This window comes from Nannospalax galili, unplaced genomic scaffold (genome assembly GCF_000622305.1).
Source record: "Nannospalax galili isolate Female #2095 unplaced genomic scaffold, S.galili_v1.0 scaffold1529, whole genome shotgun sequence".
In the NCBI taxonomy this organism is placed as follows: domain Eukaryota; kingdom Metazoa; phylum Chordata; class Mammalia; order Rodentia; family Spalacidae; genus Nannospalax; species Nannospalax galili.
Genome location: NW_008359069.1, coordinates 144,137 through 165,489, shown reverse-complemented (window position 1 = coordinate 165,489; position 21,353 = coordinate 144,137). Strand labels below are relative to the sequence as shown.

At 40.0% G+C, this 21,353-nt stretch overlaps 1 protein-coding gene across 5 annotated transcripts in view; it reads right to left on the bottom strand.

Moving 5' to 3' along the window:
- Window positions 1-21,353, bottom strand: part of Prpf18 (pre-mRNA processing factor 18) — a 55,140-nt gene that overhangs the window by 17,396 nt on the left and 16,391 nt on the right. For 4 of the 5 annotated variants that reach the window (XM_029558421.1, XM_008822685.3, XM_029558422.1 and 1 more), the window contains 5 exons: window positions 15,071-15,217; window positions 11,307-11,375; window positions 9,855-9,995; window positions 9,078-9,149; window positions 7,825-7,980 (listed from right to left, as the gene is read on the bottom strand). In XM_029558421.1, the coding sequence (XP_029414281.1) occupies window positions 7,825-7,980; window positions 9,078-9,149; window positions 9,855-9,995; window positions 11,307-11,375; window positions 15,071-15,217 (585 nt within the window). The remainder of the gene's footprint in view (window positions 1-7,824; window positions 7,981-9,077; window positions 9,150-9,854; window positions 9,996-11,306; window positions 11,376-15,070; window positions 15,218-21,353) is intronic. The other variant, XM_029558423.1, reaches the window with a different exon arrangement.

Sequence of the window (21,353 nt, the reverse complement as noted above, 5' to 3'; positions counted from 1 at the left end):
TTCATTAAGGAAATCGAAACAGTAATACAAAGCCTCTTGACTAAAAAAATCCCAGGCCTAGATGGATTTATAGCAGAATTCTACCAAACATTTAAAGAAGACCTCCAACCAATACTACTTAAATTATTCAAAATGATAGAAACAGAGGGAGAACGCCCAAATTCCTTCTATGAAGCCAGTATTACTCTAATACCTAAAACGGGTAAGGGCACAGCCAAAAAAGAAAACTATAGACCCATATCCTTAATGAATATAGATGTAAATTTTCTCAACAAAATACTTGCAAACCACAAACAGGTGTACATGAAAAAGATCATTCACCATAGTCAAGTAGGCTTTATCTAGAGATACAGGGATGGTTCAATATATGCAAGTCAATAAATGTCATCAATCATATAAACTGACTCAAAGACAAAAACTACATCATCATCTCAATAGATGCAGAAAAGGCTTTTGACAAAATTCAGCATGCATTCATGATAAAAGTTCTAAAGGGAAATGGACTGGAGGGAACACACCTCAACATAATTAAAGCTATATACAACCCACAGCCAACATCATTCTAAATGGAAAAAAACCTGGAAGCATTCCCATTAAAAATCAGGAACCAGATAAGGATGTCCACTATCTACACTCCTTTTTTAATACAGTGCTTGAAACTCTTCCTAGAGCTATAAGAGAAGGAAATTAAGAGTACTAATTGGAAAAAAAGAGGTGAAATTATCCCTTTCTGCAGATGATATGAATCAATACAAAGAATCAAAAAAATCTAGGAGCTGGTTCGTTGATAGCTAAGAGTTCCCAAAACTTCCACCAGAAAACTCCTAGAAGTGATCAACACTTTCAGTAAAGTGGCAGGTTATAAAATCAATCTACAAAAATCAGTAACCTTTCTATATACCAATAACAAGTAACTGGAGAAAGAGTACAGGGAAACCCTCCCATTCAGAATAGCTACAAAAAATAAAAAATAAAAATTCTTGCAATAAACCTGACCAAAGACCTCAAAGATCTATACAATGAAAATTTTAAATCTTTAGAATGAAACTAGATCCTTGTCTTTCACCTTGCAAAAAAGTCAACTCCAAATGGATCAAAGACCTCAATGTGAAACTGGAAACCCTGAAACTATTAGAAGAAAACATTGGCAGTAACTTACAACATATAGGTATAGGAAAGAATTTTCTAAATCAGACAGAAGTTGCTCAGGAATTAAGGTCAGCAATCAACAAGTGGGACTTCATTAAACTAAAAAGCTCCGAACAGCAAAAGAAACAATCAAAAAAGTGAAGAGAAAACCCACAGAATGGGGAAAAAAATCTTCAGCAGTGACACAGGTTTAACATCTAGAATATATAAAGAACTCAAAAACAAAGAAGCAAAAAAGCAAATACCCCAGTTAAAAGTTGGGCTAAAGATCTACACAGAGTTCTCAATGGAAGAAATAAAGATGGCTAAGAAACATCTTAAAAAGTGTTCAACATCTTCAGTAATTAGGGAAATTCAAATTAAAACCACCCTAAGGTTTCACCTTACCCCCATCAGACTGGCTAGGATCAGAGAACAAATGACACCAAATGCTGGCAAGGATGTGCAGAAAGGGGAACGCTCATTCACTGCTGGTGGGATTGCAAACTCGTGCAGCCTGTATGGAAAAGTGTGGAGAACTCTTAAAAAACTAAAAATGAACCTACCATATGTCCCAGTTATACCACTCTTTGGCATATACCCAAAGGACTTAACCTATTTAGAGGCACTTGTAAAACCATGTTTACTGGTGCTCTTTTCACAATAGCTAGAGATGGAAGTAACCTAAGTGTCCCTCAACTGACTAGTGGGTAACGAAAATGTGGCACATTTATACAATGGGATTCTATTCAGCAGTAAAGAAAGAAGAAATAATGAAATTTGCATGTAAATGGATAGATCTAGAAACTGTTATACTAAATGAAGTAACACAGACTCTGAAAAACAAAAGACATATGTTCTCCCTCATTTGTGGAGCCTAGCACTAAGTCCATATAAGTGAGTGCATATCCTGACGTAACTGCAGGGATCAAGAATATGGAGGGGAAACAGGGAGGTAAAGGGAAAGAAGGATCCTGAGAGAGAATAGCAGGATAAAGGTGTTACTAAGAAAGAAATATGCAAAAGGGGGTAGTGATAGAATATGTGAATTGCAGAAAAGCCACAAGCTTCATTAGGGGAGGTCATGAAGGATAAAGAGTGGCCAAATGACTCTAAATTGTAAAAGCATCAAGTTCCCCAAGTGACCAAATGGCTATAGATTGGCAGTCTGGCATTGCTCAACCCTTAACTGTTCACTCCCTTGACTGAGAGAGACTTGGTAGAGCCCACCTGTCTCCTCTAGGGTCATAGATAAAATGCCTGCCAAGTCTGAGGAAATCATCTTAAGAAGAAGACCCTCAAACACTCCAAGAACACCAAACCCAGGCACTAATTCAACTCCCCAAATTGAAGCCATGTTTCACAACTTTCTTATAAAAGCCCCCAGTTTGTCTAGCTGATGCTTGGTCCTGCAGCAGCCTTTACCTCTCACTGTATCTTTGAATCAAAGATCTATTCCTTGCCTGTTGCAGGTCTGGCTCTGGTTTCTTGTCTCCTACTCCTCTATCTTTCCTTTTATTCTCCAGAAATCTAACAGGTAGTTAAAAAGGGGGACGGGGGGAAGGGCTATACAAAGAACTATGGGAATAAAGGGAAAAATAAAGCCTTAAGCACAGAAGGAACCCTATACAAGGATGGAAGAAAGCCCTTCCAGAAGCAATACGTTTGTTAAATGAAAATCCCAGTGCCAGAGGTGGGTTGCCCTCCTATGAGGTGTTGGCCTGAGGGGCCCTGAAGATCCCAAAACAATAAAGGCCATTGCCAATAAGGTTGCTTTTACACCAGAATGGACAGAGGGACACTATTGCTGAAGACACTGCTTGATATAAGTGCAGGAGAGGGAGAAATCAAGCTTGGACTAAGCTGGAACTCCCTGCCACTGGATGGGTGGCTTTCATGGTGCAAGACGGTTAGATATGCAGATGACTGAAGAAGAACTTGCTCAATGACAGACCCTGTGTGTTGTACTATCAACATACCAAACAAGATGTTCCTGCTGGTGCAATAGTGGAGCATCAAATGTATGTACAACCACCAAATTTTCAATTGGATATAATGCCTGCTCCTAGAGGTGGAACACACATCTTCCCCAGTAGGGAAGCTACTGCAGTTGTTTTGTTAGTTGGATGTGATGCACCTGCTGAAGTGTCCAAGTGTTTGTGTTTACACCCATAGCCACTGTTTAGATATTCTTGCTTCTTGTTGTTTGTGTTTTTATAGTAGATGGAATCCCACTGAAATGGGCCAACAGCCCATGGAAAACTGATGATGCAGAGACCCAAAAGTTCAGTGTTTTGCTACAATGGGAGGAAGATCATCCCACAGATATCACCCCCTCCATGGCTCAGGGACTTCAGAGGAAGAGGTTGGGAGAAAGAATGTAAGAGCTTGAGGAAGAGTTGGAGTGTTAACTGTATACTCCGACCACTATGCTAACAAGCTATAGTCACGCCTCCTTCCCATGCTCATCAAGGAGTTGAAGGGGGAGTCAGACTGAAATACTGAAATATTTTAAGATGTGTATGTGAATAAATAAATACCTAGCACTGGGAACTAAAATACAATAAGATAATTCACAAATATGGTAATAACTGTTCTTTGGCACAGTATCTGAAGGCACTTTATATGCTTTTAAGTAAATTTTAAATGAATTTCCAAAGTATCATCTTCAAATTTAAGAACTGCCATTCAGCAATTCATTAGGCACAATTATTTTTTGAGACAGGGGCTCCCAGCTGGCCTGGCACTTGCCATGTAGACCAGGCTGGCCTCCACTTCATAGAAATTCACCTTTCTCTGCTGAGACTAAGTGCATGTGCCACCATGCCCAGCTGTTCATATACAGTATTTTAAAAATCCACACCAAGTTTTCAGAAAAGTTTAGCCCAGTGCAAAAAATATAAGTACTTCAGGCTTAGTTACATAATCAGAAAAAAACTGTCATATGTGGCTTAAAAATGATCATGTACATTGAAACCATGTTTCATACCACTTCAGCTTAGTAGATACTGAATCCACATTGAAAGTAGCAAATATAAAATACTTTAAATTGGTTGCTCTTCACTAAACCCCCAAATTTCTCTGATGAACTCATTTAACTTGTTTTATATATATATACAAAATACACACACACACATATATATATACTTTTTTTTTTTTTTTTTAAAGGCAAGCTAGATGCACTCCTACCACTCAAGAGATAGAGGTCATAAGTTTGAAACCAGTCTGGATTAAAGAAGACCTTGCTTCAAAACAAAGCAAATTCCAACAGTTTTGTTGCTAAGGTAATTAAAGCATAATACTTGTCCCTGCCTTCCATCATATATGAAAGTTAACTGTCCTTTATTCCATGAAGCTGTCTTAAATACAAGTATTCATCAACAGTGGACTTCCTTCATCTTCTTGCTCTCTTCTCTATTTACTGCACTGTTGTCTCCCCTTATCTGGGGGTTTATTTTACACAGTTCCAGTTCCACAGTTGCCATCATGGCTTGAAGATCCTTTCATAGTATAATGAGAAGGTCAACAGTAAACTATGTCTAAGTCATAATGTCTATATCCTCTACCTCACTTGATCTTAGATTGTGGGGTCTCTCCCTCCCCTCGTGGGTCGTTGGCCACCAGTCCATGAGGACAAAGGGAGAAGCGACGAACAGGGTCAGGACGGCCAGTGAGCACTGACGGAAGAAAGTCCTTCCGGGGAGGCAGATTCAGTGATACAGCTCCAGATTCAGTGATGGCGCAGCCGTTATTGCAGACTGCCCCCTAGTGGGCTATCAAAAACCCATAGAAATCATAATATACCCAAATGCTAGCAGATACAAAACTAATGAATATGTTTGCTTTCCTTTCTGACAGACAGATCCATCATGCCTCAAGGAAGTTGATACCTAGGGGTGCTGCCACTATTTCAATCCCTGCAGATTAGAACTAGGATTAACTGGGGGATACCAGGGTATAACAGGACAGGAAAGACCCATCTACCTAAAGGATAATAAGTATCTCTATGGGAACCATGACTGTTCCCTAATATATGTTGCAGATCCATGGGACGATCGCTGGCATGTCAGAGTAACGGGAAAGTTCTACTCAGGTGCATTCTCTAGCTACCCTACAGCTGACTTTCATATCTCTCGACAGCTTGTACCTGCAGCTAAGCCTGTGCTAACTCATCATAATATTATTCTACAGGAAAAACAGAGGACCAGATAAGATCAACTATGTCCTAGAGCCAATACATTCAATATGTTGCTAACTTTCTTCCCTTCACCACCCACCCTTATGCCTCTGTTTCTTTTGTTCATTCAGCAACAGACCTTTACTGACAGCAGTACCAGTTAATACCACCCTTCTTTACCCAGAAACAAAAAAAGATTTCACCAACTCTCATCTGATGGATATTCCCTTATTCGAACAACAGACTATCTATCCAATTTGCATTTCCAGCAAGAATAAGCCTACTCATTACAAGTGCCTCACTAACATTACTCTCTCCAGGACAGCATGCGTCACCCCTCCTCTTTTTCTATGGTACAAAGGAAAAGCCCAACACTGTGTTAACTCCTCTTTGTCTACCTTTTGTGTACCTGTAATGATTACACCCCAGGTGTACCTATTCGAGGAAGAAGAAGCTGCCCTCCTCCTTCACACCCGCCAGCAGAGAGAAATCTTCATCCCCTTGCTAGTGGGACTCAGACTTGCCCTCCCCTTGGGTGCCAGAGGCGCTGCAACTCCTGCTATTGTACAAACCCATCACCTGGCAGGAGACTTTCGAGACAAGATTGACCAGGCAATGGCATCCACGACTGACAGCCTCGAGTCTCTCCAACGACAAATGAACTCTCTTGCGGGGGTTGTGCTCCAAAATAGAAGAGCACTGGACTTAATAACTGCTGAACATGCGGGGGGAGGGGGGCATGTGTAGTATTGGGAGAGGAATGCTGTTTTTTTGTAAATGAATCAAATGTTGTTGAGACCAATGTTAATACTCTCAAAAAACTTCATAATGATCTATTTTCAAGATTTCAACCCACCAAACAATTAGGTTGGTTTAGTAACCCCTTGTTTTCATGGCTCCTACCCTTTGTTAGCCCCGTGATCATGCTGTGTGTCATTTTGATGCTTGCTCCCTGTTTCATACAATTTCTTTGCCGACAAATTACTACCATTGCTAAAATTACTACCAAACAGTCATGGTCTATTATCAAACTTTGGATTCTCCCGAGATAGAGGAGTTGGCTCTTAAAGCTTGTGATGACACTTCTCCATTGTAAAACAAAACAGGGGGAGATGTTGGGGGACCCTGCTGCTAAGGCTGTAGTCCTCCATGTCCAGATAGCACTACAGGGCTCGGCACTATATGGAAGGACTCCCTTTCTCATTGGGTGCCTCCTGCTCTCTGCCTGACTTACCTGGAAAGTGCCACTAAGCACCCCGATGCCTGACCTTATTTTGAACATGACCTTTGGCATAGTTACCTGCAATAAAACTACCCCCAGGTTTTTTCTATATGATAATTAGGCATTGCCCTATAGTCAGATGATAGGATCCCCCTGCCACATGTAAATAAAGCATACTATGAGCACCTATCAGCTGAAGCTTTGGCTGCTGTCTCCACACTATGTTTTCCCTGACCTCCACTGAATAAATGGAGCTGTATCACTGAAGCTGCCTCCCCAGAAGGGCTTTCTTCCATCAGTGCTCACTGGCTGTCCTGACCCCATTCATCGCTTCTGCTCCCTTTGTCCTTGTGGAGCAGTGGCCAATGACCCACGAGGGGAGGGAGAGACCCCACATTACATGTAAATTGACCACCCACATTATCACAAATAGTGAAGAGAACCCAAGCCCATAAGATATGCCCAGAGGCCATAGTCATATACCTTTCATTATAGTATATTGTTATAGCTATTCTTTTTCATACTGTTATAAACAACATTCCTTCCCCTCCTGCTCCTCCCCGAATTGTAAACAACCACCCCACTCCTCCTCCACCTCCTTCTGTTTTAGATTTATTTGAAACAAGGTCTCCCTATGTATTCTAAGGTGGCCTAGAACTCAAGATCCTTCTACTTCTACCTCCCGAGTATTGAGATTACAGGTATATACCACCATGCCTGGCTTATGTTAATTTCTTACTCTGTTTAATAAATTTTCACAGTTAAGTATGTATGTACGGGAAACAAACCCTCATACAGAGAGGGTTCAGTATCAAACATTTAAGGCATCCACTGGGAGGTTGTAGAATGCATTCCTCACAGATAAGGGGGGACTACTGTAATTCTTTTAGACTTTTAAGTTCTGATAATTAAAGAATGTTAGAGCAGAGCCTTTAAGGTGGCTCAGTGGGTAAAAGTATTTGCTGTGCAAGCCTGATGACCTGACTTCCATTCCCAGAACCCACTCAGAGGTAGAAAGAGAGAACTGACTACAAAGTTGTTCTTTGACCTCTACACATGTGTCATGTCATACTCATGTACACGTGTCATGGCACACTCATGCACACACACACAAAAAAATTTTTTTAAAGCTGAGGTTGGGCATGGTGGTGCACACCTTTAATCCCAGCACTTGCGAGGCAGAGGCAGGTGAATCTCTGTGATATTGAGGCCAGCCTGGTCCACACAGTGATTTCCAGGTAGACCATGTCCAGAAAAAAAAAAGTTACAGCAAATTTTGTCCCTCAAAACTGCTTACCTGAATATATTTCCGCTGAGTTTCATCATTTAAAACATGTGCAACATGTTTAGAAAAAATCTTTTCCCTGCCAGTTCTGGCATGAATGCCGACCATAGTGACACCAATGGGCCAGGGAGCATTTCCAATGGCCATCTGAAGGTAAGCATCATTTGCCTGAAAGGAAAGTTTAAGAAATCAGAAGGGTAAAAATATGTTAGTTCAAGTGTTTACTTCAAGCATTTCATAGCCCTTATGACACACACCTCTTGATGAAAATATTATGTTCTGTTGTTCAAATAAGAGCATGAGGTAACTGACCGCCCTGCCCAGAAACACAAATGCCCATGAGAACAGAAACCAAAATTAAGTATGTAAGAAACACAAACAATCCCCTACAGCCTTTGTGCAATGAAAGCAATGCATTTCAGACTGGAATTATCAGTCTAATTTGACACACTAACTGGATCTCCTTTAGACATAGGTGGCCGGAAGAAAGACAGGCTTTCACTATCCAACTCAGTCATTCCCTGCCTATCTCTTGAAGCAGAGTGTGTGTCAAGTGGGGTGCTCTATTTGCTGAGACAACAACATAAGGTTGTGAGATAAGCAGACTGGAGACCAGCTCTCAAGTCACACAGCTGAAGCATGCAGTCAGTTTACTTTTCACTTTGGCCTCTCAAGCCTCCCACCTGCCAAGAACCTTTAAAAGCTGCAAAAATTTAAGACAGAAACCAGAAGACAAATCACTTGTTTTTACATTCAAATCTGCCTAGCTGTGTGATGGAAATAAAACAGAACAGAAAGCAAGTAAATTCTCAAATCCCCCAAGGATTTCAAGCAGGCCTCAAAGAGACTCAATTTCAAAATCAAGCAACTATATGATATGCATAGGTTTTTTTTTTTTTTGGTCCTTTTGAAGCAGGGTTTCCCTGTAGCCCCAGCTGTCCTGGAACTCACTATATAGACCAGGCTGGCCTTGAACTCACATATATAGCTGACCTAGGAAACTATATAACCTTGCTTCTATGGGAGAATTCATTATAAATTACAATCAACCTTTTATACACTCTGAAATTTTGGCCAAGAACTCACAGAGATCCACCTGCCTCTCCCTCATGTGTGTTGGGACTAAAGGTGTGTACCACTATACCCACCTTCACATTCTTAAGTGAACCATGTAAAATCCCTCCCATTCCAAATGGCCATTACTATATATATAGCCTAGATATGCTCATAATTTCAATGCACAGAATAATAATAACGTACAGTACCTTTACATATTCTCTCTGTAACATGAATTTAATAATATCTGTTATTGATTCTTTAATATCAGCAGGAAGATTCTGGAAAAGAAAAACATATCTAGTTTTAGAAGCTACTATATATAGTAAGAAACATTCTATAGAGCCTTTTTTTTGAGACAGTCTCTTGGTAGCCCCAGCTAGCCTGGACTTGCTATGGAGACCAGGCTTGCCTCAATCCCATAGGGATGTTTGCCTCTGCCTCCTATTCTGACTTTTTAATATTTTCTTTTTTCTTTTAATTTTATTTATTATTTTTATTTTATGTGTGTATGCGTGTATTGCCTGCATGTAGGTAAGTGCACCTGTGTCGTGCAATGCCCACAAGGACAGAAGAGGCCATCGGATCCCCTGGAACTGGAGTTACGGACAGTCGTTAGCTGCCACGTGTGTCCTGGGATTCGAATCTGGGTCTTCTGCAAGAACAACCAGTGTTCTTAACCGCTGAGCCATCTCTCCGGCCCCTTAATATTTTGTTTTTTCATTTTTATTTTATGTGTATGAGTGTACTGTCTGCAAGGAACTAAGTACATTCGTGTCATACAATGCCCACGGAGGTCAGAAGAGGCCGTCAGATCCCCTGGAACTGGAGTTAAGGACAGTTGTTAGCCACCATGTGGGTGCTGGTAATCGAACCTGGGTCCTCTGCAAGAGCAGTCAGTGCTCTTAACCACTGAGCCATCTTCCCAGCCCCCTATTCTGACTTTTTCATGGGAATTAATAAAAGTGTTTTCTAAGAAACCTCACCCTTTTCCGGAGCTTTCTGAAAAGTGGTCTGAGGTAAGACTCAGTCTGCTTCTGAGTAGCACTGTTCAGTTTGCCCTGTACACTGCGCTTCACATAATCTTCTCTGGCATTCAATTCTTTAGCCCAAACACCAAGAAGAAACTGTTGAAAGGAGCAAATTGAGACTTCAATGCCACCTAGTGGTGTAGGAAGTGTAACAGCTCTGAACACACTACCATTCTTACAATGGCCCAGTTAAGACTGTCAAGTAGGGTTTAATTAATGAACAAGTTCTGTTTAGTTTACTGTGGATTTCCTATCTAAAGATAGTCCATTTCTTCAAAAAAGAACTACCAAGTTCCTTACTTAAAAATTTGATTGAAATAACTTTCGCTGTATTTTTATTTGCACCTATTATACAGAATTCAATCTAGATTTATCATCCATAACACTACATGCATTGTGATATTTCATCAGTGTTTTAAGAATATTATACTATTTAGACTTTGTACTTAAGCCAAACAGACAAGTCAATGAAAAATTCTGATGGAGAAGGAAAGAAAAAAGGAATAAAAAAAAAAACTGTGATCCACCTCTCTCACCCCCAGAGAATACCCTAGGGCCCCTTGGATTTCACAGCATAGCTGGAATTGTGTACTCTCTCCAGAGACAGGCAACAGGGAAGCTGACAGGACAACCTCCTCTCTGCAACACCTACTTGAGGACAACTGTCACTCAAAGAGAAAAGGCTTTCCATGCTGTCTAGATCTATACCATACCCTAACACGTTTTAGAACCTTGATGACTAAAATAGTGTAGTGAAAATGAATTTTAAAATTAAAAATAATAAATAAAAATAAAATATAAGTACAAATAAAACCATTCCTTGCATTAAATCTCCAAGTCTGAGGACAAAGTTTGTGAATAAATCTTTAAGTGACCTTGGGATTTGCCTACATTCTACCCAAACAACTCAAGAGAAATGCTGACAGCAAGAGAGAATTATTAGCAAAGCAGCAAGAACCAGCAACTACATGCAGAACAGAAAAGGTGAGCCTTTCTGAAAGATTACAGATGTGCTGACTCTGCACATGTCCTTCCCAAGCTTCCTTCCTTTATAGATTTTCATTGCCCTCTCATAAAAGCCTCTGGAACACACGAAAAATAGTAAACCTCCAAACGTTTTGTTCATTCTGCTGTTGTGATTCCTTTCTGTGACTTTACATTAATAAACCAGCTTCTCAGAAGTCTCATAAAGAAAGCAAACACATTTTCTTCGTTAACCACTACATACAAGTATACAGTGAGAGGAGCTCCAGTGGCACACACAGTTACACCAGCACTCTAGGACAAGCACACAATGCATGAGACACAGCACATGCACAAATGCTGGAGAACTATCTTCCCAAGAACCTTTAACCCTTGACATCATAAATGTGCACAATGCTTCCTTCCCCTGCCTCCAGAACACACCTTCAGGAATTTGGTGATGATGTCCATATCTTTATGATCGTCACCCTTCCCTAGAGACTCTCCCAGTGCCTAAAGAGAAAGAACAATACATCTATAATTAAAAAATAAAGTGTAGGCCACATTGTGGTGCACACCACTAATCCCAGCAATGGGGAGGCAGAGGCAGATGTATCTCTATGAGATCAAAGCCAGCCTGGTCTACATAGTGAGTTCTAGGCCAGTTGGGATTACAGGGAGGTCCTGTCTCAGAAAACCAAATAAACAAATAAATAATAAAGAATGTAGGGCTGCACAGATGGTGTAGATATAAAAGGATTAGACCCTCTCAAAAAACCTAAAGAAATGAAGAAATAAAAATAAGTAGTGTAGGGCTGCAGAGATGAGGCAGCAGCCATCAAAGATTAGGCTCAAAAGCGGGAGGGTGGACAGGAGGGAGGGAAGGAGGGAAGGGGAGAGAGATCAATACCAGGTTTAAAAATGCTTTATCACTTATACTAGTTAATATTTATTTTAAAATCTGTTGCAATTTCTAGACACTGATTTGATATTTATATCTAGAGAACATGTTATTCTTTATGAAGAACTGAAAGACAAGAGGGCCAGAAAAATGCTTCAGTGGGTTAAGGCACTTGCTGCCTGATGATGTGAGTCCAATGACCTGAGGTCACATCAAGGAGAACTCACAGCAAGGTGAAAGGAGAGAATCAAATGCACAGTTTTCCAACCTCAACACATATGGTGGTACATGCATCCCATCCAACATCATGCACACACATATATACACAAAAATAATAATTACAAAAAAACTTTATGGTACATTTTATTATTTTTAATTATGTGTGTATGTATGTGTCAGTCAGTGTGTGGGGATGAACACATGAGTATAGGTGCTCATAGAGGCCTGAGGGATCGGATCCCCCTGGAGCTGGGGTTATAGGTAGTTGTGAGTCACCTAATGTGGCTGATAGGAACCAAACTCAGGTCCTCTTGCAAGAGCAGTGCACACTCTTAACTGCTGAGCCATCTTTCCAGCCCCAGATTTTTTAAATTAAAACAAACATACAAAGAAAGGTAAGAACAGTGACTACTAAAGGATTTGGAGGTTTCTTTTTGGAGATAAAAATGGCCTAAAATCAGACTATAATAGTGGCACCACCCTGTGAATATCTTTTAAGCCACTTAATTATATGTTTTAATTGGGTAAATTATATAATGTGAGAATATCTCAATAGAATTATTTAAAAAAAAAAAACAGGAAAGAAGGGGAGTAGGAACAGAGGAAGGAAGGAGGAAGGGAAGAAGTCTGACAAGTGCTTGTTCCTTAGAGTTAGCTCAGTAAAAGTTACAGGTTGTGCTGGATAGCTTTAGTTCAACTTGACACACCTGGGTAGAGGGGGCCTCAACTGAGAAATTCTCTTCATTGGACTGGCCTGTGGCCATGTCTAAGGGGCATCTTCTTGATTGTTGTGTGATGTGGGAGGGCCCAGCCCACTGTGGGTGGTGCCACCCCTGGGCAGATGGGCCTATACTCTATAAGAAAGCAGGCTGAGCATGGACCAGGGGAGCAAGCCAGTAAGCAGCATTCTTCCATGGCCTGAGCTTCAGCGCCTGCCTCCAGGTTTCTCCCCTGAGTTCCTACCTGGAGCTCCCTGTTGAACTGCTGGGAGATGTGAGCTGAATAAACCCTTTCCTCCCCAAGCTGGCATTGGTCAGTATTTTGTCACAGCAATTGAAAGCAAACTAGAACGCAGGCCATCCATCCCAAACAGGTGATGGGAGAGGAAGGACAGAAAAATGAAATGCTTCTCAACTATGAGCTCATTCATAGAGATTGCTACATGTTCTAGAGTCAGAAACTAAAGGAAACAGAAGAAACAGCTTGTTATATTAAACATTTTTAAAACTTTAAACTATTTTTTTTACATGGTAGATAATTACATGATACAATATGGCTTTTTCATTAAGATTATACATCATTCCATATGCAACACAGTGACAGAATTGGGAGGCTAGATACTACCAAACTGTTGCCAGACATGTAGGACACAAGTCCCTGACATGCTGCCAGTAGGGTAAACACTGGGACAGCCATGCCAGAGATCAATGTGGCAGTACTCAAACATGCATGTACAAATTCCATAATTCTGTTTCAGTCCACAGTTATTACACAGAAGACTATTCATCAAAAAGCTGTTAGCAGTTAAGGAGCTGGGAGGAGGCTACATAACAAGAAACAGTGCTAGATAAGAGAAACTTCCCTTTGAGTTGTTGGTCAGAGTAGTCCAAGAGACTCCAAAATAATACAGGCTACTGCCACAGCCCTTGACTGCCTCCCAGAACTTGAAGGTAAAACATTCTTGCTGAAGCCAAGACATACTTTGGACACAGGAGTTGGCACAATGGAGCTGGAACTGACCTAGAAGCCTCCTCCCTGAAGACTAGTCTCATAGTTTCAGAAAATACTATGCAAGCTGCTAAGGAAGAAAATTCAATCAATGGTCCAACATCAGCTTTAAAGCCTAATAACCACAACGACTAGCACAGTAAACTATCACTATTGGTGCAATAGTGACACTTTAATCTTAGGGATAATCAATAGCTATCTAATTAGATTTAATGGAAGGAAACTCCTGTGTAGTACTGTAAACACAGTCAAATACATGTGGCTGGAGAGGTCACAGATCCTAGAGAAAACCCTACATCTATTACAAACATAATTTCTTACTGTATACCAACCCCTATATTTACAGACACGTATACCTGTCACCACTCATCAAAGAAGCTTCTTTTTGCAATAGATAGAGACTAAGAGTTCCATAATTGGTCAAACACAGAGAATAAGTGTCTATGAGATGCCCAGCCCTACGTGACAGATCTGTAATTGAACCTATATGCCTAAGGCTCACAGAACACAGTGGATCGGGGGTAGAGAGAAATTGGGAGGGAGGGGGAACTATAGAGGGGTGCTGATGGGGAGGAGGTCTAAACATGATTGAGATATATGAAATGCACAAAAACTCAATAAAAATATATATACTATCCAAGTTCCATAACTGGTCAAACACAGAGAGTAAGTGTCTATGAGATGCCCAGCCCTACATGATAGATCTGCAATTGAACCTATATGCCTAAGGCTCACAGAACACAGTGGATCGGGGGTAGAGATAAAATTGGGGGGGGGGGTTAGGGTTAGTAGATGGGTGCTGATAGGGGAGGAGGTACAAATATGATTAAGATATATGAAATGCACAAAAACTCAATAAAAATGTATATTGAAAAAACTAAAGCAGTTAAAAATAAATAGAAACAATTAAAAACAAGCAAAATAGAAATTAAACACATGAATGTCATAATATGTAGTCAATTAAGAGCAAAACATTAAATGTGGACCTTAAAAACAGTATGAAATGGGAAAAAAGTAAAAAAGTAATAAAGATTATCACAAAACAGTATTATTTATATAAATCAAATGTAGATGTATATATACTTCACACACAAACACACACACACACACACACACACACACACACCACAATGCAGGTTTTACAAGACCACCACCAACAAATAAAAGGATGGACATCAACATACTGCAGTGACTACTTTTGGAGGCAGAAGTACAGGCATGTGAGTGAACGAGAGAAAGAGGAAATAAAGGCATGAAACAAGAAGTGCCTTCACACTGACACAGGGGGGACACTGAGTCACTCAGCTCCCTGTTTCTGAAGAAATGAAGGGGAATGGGCTGGGCCAGGTGCTGAAATTACCTCTAACTCTTCAATGGTGGTGTTTTCTTCATGAACTTTCAAGTCATTCTGTGTGTCCTCCTCTCCAGGTTCCTGACCACCCACAATTTCATTCAGGTATTGCTGGTCAATTTTATCCAAAGCTGCTTTGAGATCATTTCTCAAGCCCTAAGAAAGATGAAAACAAGAAGTTCAACAGTTATGAAATTTCCCTGACGTTTTTCACCTTTGGTTTTTTTCATTAGTATTAAGTACATTTCAGGCTAGACGATAGCTCAGTAGAGTGCCTGGTAGAATGCATAAAATAAAAATAATAAAATATTAAAAAAAAGAATGTATGCACATTATCCAGTCTGATGCCAAGAAAAGAAAACAGACATGAAAGACTAAGAGCTTTCCTAAGTACCACAACAGTCTAACAAAGTTTAGTGAAAATCTCCATTAGTCCCCAGGCCATTCCCCAGGTCACACACGTCTAACCTCATTTCAACTATTGGCAAGTCCCTTAACACTCAGAAATACCAATGGAATAAACAGTGTCTCATCTAAGCCAGGCTTCTAAGTTTCAGTTCTAGCAAAGGAGCAAATTCCACATTTAGTGCATTTTCATGTGTGACTATTTAATTAAAAAGAAAAAAGGTAGGCTGAGTTTCCTCAATATGGGAATTAACCTTGATGTTTAAGAGTCATAGAACCATGGCTGTGGGGTGGTTATACTGAAGTCATTGGGAACAAAGCTATCTGGTTCAAACCTTTGTTATTTACTAGTCTTGGGCAACTTATTTGGTTGCCTCATTTATAAAATGGAAATAATTCCATCTACTATGTAGAGCTGTCACAAAAAGCATATTTTTATTTTACTTAACATTTGCTATGCGCCAGGACTGTTTCTCAAAGCCTTGAAAATATCAAGTCATTTAAAAGAGTTACTAAATGTATACTATACTTTCAACAGTTGCTTGCTATAGCACAGATGTTTACAGATGTTAACTCTTAATGTTGTACTAGAATCATCTAATCATTTTCTATCACTCTCTCATCAACACAGAAGAGAAATATTCAACTCAAAACATTTTTAATTTAGCAAACATTGACTGAGTACTTGCCATGTATAATATATAGGACCAGTGAGGAGATGAACTATTGCCTCTGTTTTACAAATGAGAACTGAATAGATGAAAGGACTTGTCAGTGGTCACAAAACTAATGATTACAATCCAGGAATAGAATCTAGACCTTTCATTCCTAAGTACTTTTCTCAAAGCCTCTACATGTAAGGTACTAAACCACAAAAACAAAACAAAACAAAACAGCCTTTGCTCACCAGAAAGAAATAAATATACACAAAGTTCTAATATTACTGAAATACAGAAGCACACCAGCAGAAGTTCATTACAGGAGCACAGAGAAAGAAGAAAGTAATTCTGATCGAACTATGGATAGGTTAGAGAAGATACATAATTTTTGCATTGTGTTTAGACTAAAAAGAATATTTTCACAGAGGAATTCAATAGCAAGTACAGGAAAACCATCATTACAGATACAGAGGACTACAATGACAGTGATGAAAAGCAAAACAGGAAACAAAGCAGTTAGGAAATGCACAAAAAATAGATGGAGTGAGATGCCCAGCCAGCCTCAGACCCACATCCCCAACTCCAAATGAAATGCCAGGCTCATGAGTAAAGGTAGGACCAGCCCAAGAAAGTTTCCTCACTTCAGCCACTGCTTCTATCTGATTGTAATCTAAAGACCCCAGGAACTGCAGAGATGGCCCAGTGGTTAAGAGCACTGGTTAAGAACAGTGGCTTCACTTGCTGAGGATTCAGATTCGGTTCCCAGCACTCACATGACAAATAACAAACATCCCTAATCTCCTGTTCCAGGGGATCTGACACTCCCTTCTGGTTTCCACGGGCATCATACATCATGGGCAAACTTAAATACATGCAGGCAAACCACTCATAAAATACATACAAAATAAATAAATGACATAAAAATAAACAAAATAGCCGGGCGTGGTGGCGCATGCCTTTAATCCCAGCACTCGGGAGGCCGAGGCAGGCAGATCTCTGTGAGTTCGAGGCCAGCCTCTCTTAATCCCAGTACTTGAGAGGTAGAGACAGGAAGATCAGGAGTGCTAGATCATCCTCAGTTATATAGCAAGTTTGAAACCAGTCTGGGCTACATGAGACCCTGTGTCAATCAATAATCAATATCAATCAATCAATCAATCAATCAATCAATCAATCAATCAATCAATCAATCAATCAAAAATAAATAAATAAATAAGATGAACTTGGGATATTCTCCTACTCCAGGGCCCTCATCTATTCTGCTTATCTCGCCAGACACTCCCCAAGCTGTCCCCACTCCAGCCTTGGGCCTAGGCCTCCTTCCTGTTCTTCCCTCCTGGGACCTCCCCTCACTAGCCTCCTAAGCCAGACTTCACCCACTGCAGCTTGATCTCTCTATTCCAGGACACACACCTACTTTGCCTAGCTACTTAAGACCCTACCCATCATCCCCATTACAGACTTGGATCTAGGCCCCCTCCTGCCCTTCTGTCGTGAGACTAGCCTCTGAAGGCAGACTCCACTTACTGCATCTTGATCCCTGCACCCAGATTAGATACATTCTAGTGCTCCAGGGCTCACATCTACTTTCCTTAGCTAGTCAGATCCTCCCCATACTGTCCCCATGCCCGCTTTGGACTCAGGCTCCCTCCTGTTCACCCCAAGCTTCAGACCTCTTAACAAGACCTCTTCTGCAAGAACCTAGTCACTGGATCCCTATAGTCTCAAATTGGGCCTAGGCCCCTCTGCCCTGCTGGAGAGCTCTTTACTCAGGCTGAAACCATCTTGTCCTGCCAATAAAAAGAATCAGAAGTGAGAATCTAAAGCACAGACCAACTAACTATGCATGCCCAACCAGAAAGCAAATAAGCTACATCAACAATATAAACAGAACCAAATTTCAATTAAACAAAGGTAGGATAGAACTGCATTTCAGACCCACCACTAACAAAACAAATCTAAATGCCCAGACTACAAAGCAAAAACTCAAATATGAAAAACCAAGATAATTTGTCTCCCCCTTTCTGAATCCCATGAGTCCTATAGAACTGTTCTACAATGAGCACCAACCAGAGGAACCCCAAGACACAAAATTTAAAAGAACAATCATAAACATGATCAAAGTATTTAATGACTTTAAAGAACACACAAAAAACTGAAAGAGCTCAAAGAGGATAGGAATAAACTCCTAGCTGAAGCTCAAGAAAATATTAACATATGGGTGAATTAAACAACAAAGACAGTCAGGACCTGAAAAACTGTATTCACAAAAGATACAGAAATACTGAAGAAAACTCAAGCCTAAATGAAGATGGAATTGAAGTTTTCAACAACTCAATCTGAAATGACAGGAGAAAGCCTCACAGGCAAAAAGAGAGAAATGGAAAGCAGTACCGACAAAGTGGAAGAGCGGAGCTGCTCAAAGAATATGAAAACATTTGAAAGACAGAGAAATGAAATATGCAGGACATGTGGGACACCATGAAAAATCAAATCTACCCATCATAGGCATAAGAAGGAGAAGAACCTCAAGTCAATAGTATTGAGCAGATCTTCAACAGGATTACAGAAGAAAACTTCCCTAAACTAAGGAATGATGTAGCTACACAGATACAAGAAGCACACAGAATACTGATTAGACAGCATCAGAACAGACGGCATCAGAACAGAACCTCCCCAGGGCATGCCATAGTAAACGCATTAAATGTATAGAAGAGAGAATATTGAAAAGTGTTAGAATAAAACAAGTTAGAGATAATGGATATCCCATTAGAATTATGACCGACATTTTAATGCAAACTATAAAAGTCAGAAGAGCCTGAACCAAAGTATTCCCAGTTTTAAATAACCATAGATGCCAACCTTTCTTAGTCAAAGGGAAAAGAAAAATCTTCCATGATACAAATAGGCTGAAAGAATTCATGTCCACCAAATCAACCACACGGAGAATACTCAAAGCAATACAAAAAACTGAAGAAAAAAAAAATGACCATACTCAAGAGATTACAGAAAGAAAACCAATGAAGGTAGAAAGTGTAGAAACATAAAATAAGACCGAGAACAATAACAGAAAGCTTTCAACAATAACTCTAAATTATCAATGGCCTCAACTCCCCAATCAAAAGACACAGACCAGCTGAAATACTAAGAAACAAAATTTGTTGTCTGCAAGAAACTCACTTTACTTCCAAGGATAAGGTGCCACCTCAAGGTGGAAGGATGGAAAAATATTCCAGCAAATGATACTAAGAAACAAGCAGGAGTAGCTATTTGGTATCTGACAAAATAGACTTCAAGTTAAAATGAGTGCATGCAATTTCAGCCACCTGACATTTCACAAAGGCGCCAAGAACATACACTGGAGAAAAGACAGCATCTTCAACAAATGGTGCAGGAAAAAGTGGATTTCTACCTGTAGAAGAATGAAATTAGACCCTTATCTATCACCTTTAATCAGATGAGATAAAGAAGGTCACTACATTCTGATCAAGGGGACAATCAACCAAGAAGACATAATAATCATGAACAAATATGCACCAAACTCTGGTGCATCCAGTTTCATTAATACTACTGGACTTCAAAACACAGATTGACCACAACTCAGTGATAGAAGGTGACTTCAATGCCCCACTTTCTCTAACAGGTGGGTCAACTTGTCAAAGATTAAACAGAGAACATCTGAATTAAACAGTATTATACATCAAATGGACCTTGCAGACTACTAGAGAATATTCCACCCAAGCACCAAAGAATGTACATTCTACTCAGCAGCCCATGGAAGTTTCTCACAAATAATTCACATACTGGGGCACAAAACAAACCTCAACAAATACAAAAAAAAACTGAAATAATTCCATGTATTCCACCAGACTGCAAGCAAATAAAACTTAAAATCAACAGCAAGAGGGTCTAGTAATTAAACGAACACACAGAGATTAAACAACATACATACTCCTGAATGATGAAGGGGTCAAAGAAGAATAAAAAAGAATTCCAGGAATCCCAAAAAGACCAAAAAAAAAAAAAAAAAATAACACAACAAAACCATTGGGACACATAGTCCTAAGAGGGGAATTCATAGCGCTAAGTGCCTACATTAAAAAAATCAGAGGGGTTGGAGAGATGGCTCAGTGGTTAAGAGCACTGACTGCTCTTGCAGAGGATCTGTGTTTGACTCCCAGCACCCGCATGGTAGCTAACAACCTTCTGTAACTCCAGTTCCAGGGGATCCCACACCTCCTCCCCAGGCACTGCATGACATGGGTACACTTACACACACGCAGGCAACACACTCATACACATAATAAATAAAATATTTAAAAAATAAAAATAAAAAATCAGAAACAGAACATATAAATGAGTTAATGGAACAACCCAGAATTTGGAAAAGGCAAGAACAAACCAAACCTAAACCCAACAGACAAGAAATCATTAAAATAAGAGCAGATTTCAAGGAAATAGAAACAGAAAACAACACAAAGAATCAATGAATCTGAGCCAGTCCTTTGAAAAGATAAAAAAGTAAGGCTCTAGCCCAGCTAAACGAAAGAAAGAGGAAATCCAGATCAACAAAATCAGAGATGAAAGGGGAAACATCACAACAGACATCGAGATCGAGAACACTGAACGAGAATACTTTAAAAATCAAAAAGACCCCGGGTGTGGTGGCGCACGCCTGTAATCCCAGCACTTGGGAGGCAGTGGCAGGCAGATCTCTGTGAGTTCAAGACCAGCCTGGTCTACATAGTGAGTTCCAGGACAGCTGGAGCTACAGGGAGACCTTTCAAAAAGATAAAAAAAAAAAATAAAAATCCAGATTCCATTAAATTAGAAAATCTAAAAGAAATGGACAAATTTCTACATTCAATGGATCCACCAAAGTTAAACCAAGAAGAGATTAAATTTAAACAGACCCATAACAAATAAGGAAATAGATACAGCAATACAAAGCTTCCCAATTAATAAAAGCCCAACCCCGATTGGATTCACAACATAATTTTACCAAACCTTCAAAGATCTAACCAATACTACTTAAAATATTAAAAAAAGATAGAACCCAGCATAGAACTGGGAAAATGAACAGCAGACCCCAATCTTATCCAAAGGAATATTGACAACTGATTAGCGCTAGATGAGGAACAGCTGACCTTCCTAAAACAAAGACCTCTAGATAGGCTGACTAGATTCACCAGAAGAGCAAGTAGTGGGGAATGGCTGGGGGTACCGAA